At 40.1% G+C, this 6,271-nt stretch overlaps 1 protein-coding gene across 6 annotated transcripts in view; it reads right to left on the bottom strand.

The window, feature by feature from the left end:
• Window positions 1-1,251: 1,251 nt before the first annotated feature.
• The window catches only part of kcnq2a (potassium voltage-gated channel, KQT-like subfamily, member 2a), a 36,686-nt gene continuing 31,666 nt past the window's right edge, over window positions 1,252-6,271 (bottom strand). For all 6 annotated transcript variants that reach the window (XM_077579011.1, XM_077579013.1, XM_077579012.1 and 3 more), the window contains 2 exons: window positions 3,545-3,638; window positions 1,252-3,451 (listed from right to left, as the gene is read on the bottom strand). In XM_077579011.1, the coding sequence (XP_077435137.1) occupies window positions 2,633-3,451; window positions 3,545-3,638 (913 nt within the window). In that variant the 3' untranslated portion in view covers window positions 1,252-2,632. The remainder of the gene's footprint in view (window positions 3,452-3,544; window positions 3,639-6,271) is intronic.

Raw genomic sequence — 6,271 nt, 5'->3', positions numbered from 1 at the left:
GGGGGGGGGGGGGGGGGGGCTACTTTTACTTCTACTTTTTTAGAAGTGGGAAGTTAGTTTATCGAAACAGCCAGCTTGTAACGCTGATACATAGTAAACACTAGATGATTCTGACAGCCTTGGATAGATTGGATTGACAAAGCAGCATGTGAGGCTAAAATGAAATCTGATTGGACAACAAATCCACATACAGTACACGTACAGTACTGGAAACAGCCAAGAGGAAAAGCAACGGAACAAAGAGTAAGGACTAAATGAATACAATTTCACAGAACAAATATTCAAAGATTCAGTAGGTAAGCCCTCCCTTTGAAATGAAGGCCTCGATGGCCCCTTACTCAGTCACTGATTTAATCTAGTGAGCTTCAATCTAAAGAAGAGTCATCCACTTTTGGAGATGTACAAAAGTTTTATTATTGAAGAGGAAAGTACAATGACATGATGGTGTTGAAAGTCAGTTCTTTGGCTGGTAGCAAACATGCCAGTGAGTTAGTTTCTTTTTTTCAAAATATGAATTGAGAATCCTGTGAGATAAACCTATGAAATGTTATTGAATGTGTGTATATATTGTTATGTTCATGTTTCTGTGTTAAACTGTGAATGAGGTTTGAACATGCTTTGCCCCCTTACATCCCATGCTTTTAGTACTACCATGGATACATTTTTAATTTGCAACAATTGCCCACATTGGAATTTTACTTTCAGATGTCAGTAATTTCGGAGCCTATGCTGAAAGGCCATTTTGTTTTTTAAAGAACGAAGGCCTATGATTGCCTTGGCTGCATTTTATTGCATTTCCTCATAAAACAAACATAACAGCAGCGTATCTAATTGATGCATGGGAGGCAAAAGGATGTCTGGAAAATGTTTTTTTTTAACTCAATCCAAGAAGAAAGGGCATGTGAAGAAATTTAAATGAGTAGTTTACATGCAGCACAATTTAATATATTCTGCGGATCTCTTATCTAAAATGTCTGTAGGAGCATCTGAAATCAACCATTTACATGCCATGCAGGGGCTTCACAAATGGGCAAATAACTGTGCGGGCTCCTCAGTAATATTGGGGAAATGCAGGCTGAATAATGACACTGAAAATCCCACTGATTTCTAATCTGCAATTTGTGTATTTTAGCAAATGTCTCTAAATTAGCTAACCTTATCAAACCACTAATCTATTCCAACAATGAGTCATACTAATCACATTTATCATCAATTCAGGTTTGCTTTATGGAAAGTAAGATTGAACAAAACTTAACAAAAAGTCATTTTTTATTGGGTTAGGAAGCCAGATTGGCCAGAAAACGCACGCACACACACACACAAGCACGGGAAGAACATGCAGAGTTCACACAGGAAGGCCAATGGAGAGATTTCAATCCAAAACCATCAGGCAGAAACACGTACCACTACTGCACTTACTGTCCTGTCAATATTTCTATATTTAAGTCCGTGTATCATTGTAAGTCCTGTATGACGATGAAGTACTTGTTATAATTGAAATAAAGGAGAAATAGGCATCTAGGTGGGCAAGTGGTTCGTATATCCGCGTCACAGTTCTCAGGTAGAGGCTTCAAATCCGACTTTCCACATGCTTGTGAGTTTTTTCCAGATACGGCTCACGTTCCAAAAAACATATTTTGTAGGTTAATTGAAGACTCTAAATTGTCCATAGGTACGAATGTGAGTGTAAATTGTTGTTTGTCTATCAATAGGGTTGTGAAGGTGTAGCCTACTTCAAGGCCAAAGTCAGCTGAGGATCCAGCTCATATAGGAAGGACAAGTAGATCACAAATGATTGTCGTGGTTGCCTCAATCAGATAGATAAATATATATTTAAAAAAAGATGAATGGATAGTTGCATTTAGTTTTTTTTTTTTTTCTACCATCAACAGAGATTTGTTTTAATTTGTCCACCCGTATGTGTACGGCAAACTACTCTCTGGTTCCTGAATATGACAGACCAGAGCATTTTACAATCGTGGCATAAAAAGGTCGGAAGAGGTGAAAAGTGAAAACATGTCATCTTCTATATCCTACCATATATTTTCTTTTTCTTTTTCTTTTTTAATCTGGAATTTGTCCTGAAATATAGCGTGTTCTTCCTTGCTAGTGCTATAATGTGTACACAAGAGGTGTTTAGTGTGGAAGTTGAATAAAAGAAAAGAAAGGACATGCATAGCTTGGAATGAGTATGTAACACACCAAATTGTGGACAAAGTAGTGATATGAATTCTTTCCTGATCCGAATTATTTCCTGTACATGCGCCACAACTCGGCTTTATGCAATTTGTGCATTTGCTGTTTTTACAAATTAAAAAAAACGGGGACCAAAACAATACCAGTCCTGCTTTTATGCTAGAATGGTAGATTTGCCTCCTTTCTTTCAGTTCCGAACCCCGTACCGTGAAGCTTGAACTCAAATACAAAAAAAATACAAATGAATGCAATCATTATTTGTTGCCTTTATGCAACGTATGAAAGCATTGCTCGCCATGTTCTATCCCAGACAAAGAGTCATGATGTGTCCACGTTCAGTAGTAAATCGTCCATTACTCAAAATCATAGCAACATTGGCTTCTGGGTTACGTGACCATTTTGGCGTCTTTGCCAAACAGGGCGACAATGGTCCGAGCTACTTGAGTCCGGGCCATCCTCTCTCCCCACAGGAGGCCTCACCAGTGAAGGACAGCGGCGAGGGAGCGTAGAGGTCCGAGTCCGTGTCGGATTCGCCCTCCGCTAGGAAAGGCCTCACCTTGGCACAGAGTGGAGGAGGGGCTCCGGCTTCAGTGCCCGCTGCGGCGGACCCTCCTCCGCCGTTGCCTGGAAAGAAAGACGCTCCGAAAAAGTCCTCCTTGGCCTGAGAGATGCTGAAACCACTGAAGGAGCGCTCCAGCTCCTCGTGGTCCACGGACGGGATGGAGAGGGACGTGTCGCTCCCGGCGTTTGTGGCGTCCTGCGGACGACGACGCTGCCTCCGGTGACGTCTCCTGCTCAAGGAGCCGCTCTCTTGGCTCGAACGCTCGTGGAGCGGAGCGGGCGGAGGGGGGAGGCGGAACAGTCGGGGGGAATCGCCGCCGCCGCCAACGGGGGACGGCGTGTTGGCCACGCTGCTGTTCCAGGCCGGCTGGCTGACGGGGTGCTGCAGCTGATGCTGCCACGAGGTAGAAGGGCGACTGTGGGACACAGAAGGGGAACCCACTGATCCCGACACATGCGCAGCCGATAAAGGCTCTTTCTCCGCTAAAGAGCCATCAGTGCACACGATGTCCTCCAGCTCCCGTTCCTCCTTGGCCATCTCCTGCTTGTCCTTGCTCTCTACTGGGCTGTGGTAAGGCGGCGCTGGATATAGTTCTTTGGAGTTAAAAAAGGCCTCTGTCTCCGAGCGGGGGATGCCCATGCGCTGAATATACGCATGGACCAGAAAATCCAGCTTTCTGTCCATGCAGACCACCTGCAGGGTGAAGGAAAGCACACAAAACCAAGACGGATTACGAGAAACACACCAGCAGAATCAAAGATTGATCCAACCAGCTGCCGTCCTCACCTGTTTCTCGACTTTGACCAGACGTCCCATCATGCTCGGGTCCTCCGTCGCCTCCGCCTCACCTTTTGAACCTTTACCCACTATTTGGTCAACTCTAGCATTAGAATATGGAAGATCTGAGGTTACAAATACTGTAGCTGTACAGTTCTGTGACATTAAAGGTAATTTGTGGATTTTCTGATCTTTAAGAATGCCATAAGGAAAAAATATATATATACCTGTTCCAATGTATCTCCAAATTTGGTGAGTTCCCCCCAAACTTAGAAATGTATACTTTTTATTGAATGGCAACATTGCCTATATGCAAATGAATGTTAAAATAGAAATTACCATTTTCAAGCAATATGGTGTTGAGTGAACCTTTGCTCACATTTGTATGCAGAAAACTCCACACAGACTACCTTTGAAAAAGACAGTGTGACTTACTTTTACATCGTATACATATGAAAACAACATTTATAATTTGATGTTGTCATGCTACCAATGAATGGACAGAAAAAATAACTTCAAACTACAATGGAACCTCTAAATTTTGATTCCACTACAGTCGCAATTAATGATGTAGCCTAATCTTTTACACTCTGACCAAAAGGGAGAGCGGTGACATTAAATTTGATCTGGTTGTATTAAGCAGTGGTCAACATGATTTCAAATTGAAATATTACAGAAACTGGACTTTTTAATTGCTAGGTGTCAAGTGTCTACTGACCCATCATGTGTTAATTTATATATATCCATCCATCCATCCATTTTCTTGCCCGCTTTTTTCCTCACAAGGGTCGCGGGGGTGCTGGAGCCTATCCCAGCTGGCTTCGGGCAGTAGGCAGGGTACACCCTGAACTGGTTGCCAGCCAATCGCAGGGCACACAGAGACGAACAACCACACTCACATTCACACCTAGGGACAATTTGGAGTGTTCAATTAACCTGCCATGCATGTTTTTGGAATGTGGGAGGAAACCGGAGTACCCGGTGAAAACCCACGCAAGCACGGGGAGAACATGCAAACTCCACCCAGGAAGGCCGAAGCCCGGACTCGATCTCACGTCCTCTGCACTGGGAGGCGGACGTGCTAACCAGTCAGCCACCGTGCTGCCCATTTATATATATATATATTTATATATATATAATTAACCAGCCCATACAAGTTTGAAGTATATTACTCGAATGCATTTTTTTGCTATTTAAATCAGTTCACAGATGTCATAATGGAATTCCTCTGACATCAAGAATTCATTAATTATAGTACACTTTACATTTGTTTTTCTCTTTTTTTGCCTGAAAATTAGCCTGTTGTGAGGGTGACTGCTATAAATTATTATCTATTTCAAGCTGTCATCGTCATTGCGTAAAGGTTAAGTTGATGCATGCATTTTAACTAGGAACACATTTTTCTAAGCACAAGTAAATTGGAGTACGAGCAGCAATGCAGAACAAATGGTCGGACCTATGAGGTTCCACTGCATATAAAATAAAGTGAGCATTTGAACTGTGATGTGCATACAAGTGAATACATGCGTGACATATACAGTACAAGGTTAGCCACTTGCTATTGTATAGTGATGAGTGAGTGAAGTGAGTCCCGGCCCAAAATGCAACACAATGCATGCAACATGTTCTCACAAGAATTTTGTAGGTAACATTAAAAAAAATTAGGACTACATTATATCGTTAAAATGATTATGCTCTGTAAACACGAGTCTTAAGCTGAGCTTTCCGATTCCTCAAAACAAAATTTAATGTATTTATTATAAACGTTTAACCCCTGGGCGTTATTATAGTTTGATTACATTCTTGTAATTTTTGCCAAAATCTGGCATTTCCTTTGAAGTGTGATAACTTAGTCATTTATGAATATTTTTTTCACTTTCAACCGCTCAAAATGTTCACTGGCATCAGACCTATCTATACATATATAGTTTTTTAAAAAAAATGTTTTTTTTAATGCCCTCTATGGACAATAATAGCAGTATTATGCTAACAGCAAAATTAACTATGCTGTATATATATATGTAAAATAAAGGTCTAATTTGAATATTTCATGACATATTTAGAGGCTTGAATAAGTCCATAAGTCATAACAATAAAAAATATTTATGCATGCCCAGTTTTTCACAATGCCATTTTTCTGAATAGCACAAAACTCTTGTAATTTTGCCAAAATCAGGCATTTCCTTTGAAGTGAGATAACTTAGTCATTTCTGAATATTTTTTTTCACTTTCAACCGCTCAAAATGTTTAGTGGCATCAGACCTATCTACACATATATAGTTTTTATTTTTTTTATTTTTTTTAATGCCCCCTATGGACAACAATAGCAGTATTATGCTAATAGCAAGACTAACTATGCTGTGTATATATATATATATAAAATCAAATAATAATTTTAATATTTCATATGACATGGTTAGAGGCTCAAACAAGGTCATAAGTCATAACAATAGAATTTTTTTATGCATGCCCAGTTTTTCACAATGGCATTTTTCTGAATAGCACAAAACTCTTGTAATTTTGCCAAAATCAGGCATTTCCTTTGAAGTGAGATAACTTAGTCATTTATGAATATTTTTTCACTTTCAACCGCTCAAAATGTTCAGTGGCATCAGACCTATCTATACATATATAGTTTTTATTTCATTTTATTTTTTTAATGCCCCCTATGGACAATAATAGCGGTATTATTCTAATAGCAAGACTAACTATGCTGTATATATATATATATAAAAT

Source organism: Vanacampus margaritifer, chromosome 1, assembly GCF_051991255.1.
Source record: "Vanacampus margaritifer isolate UIUO_Vmar chromosome 1, RoL_Vmar_1.0, whole genome shotgun sequence".
Taxonomy (NCBI): Eukaryota; Metazoa; Chordata; class Actinopteri; order Syngnathiformes; family Syngnathidae; genus Vanacampus; species Vanacampus margaritifer.
This window is presented reverse-complemented; position numbering and strand designations above follow the sequence as displayed.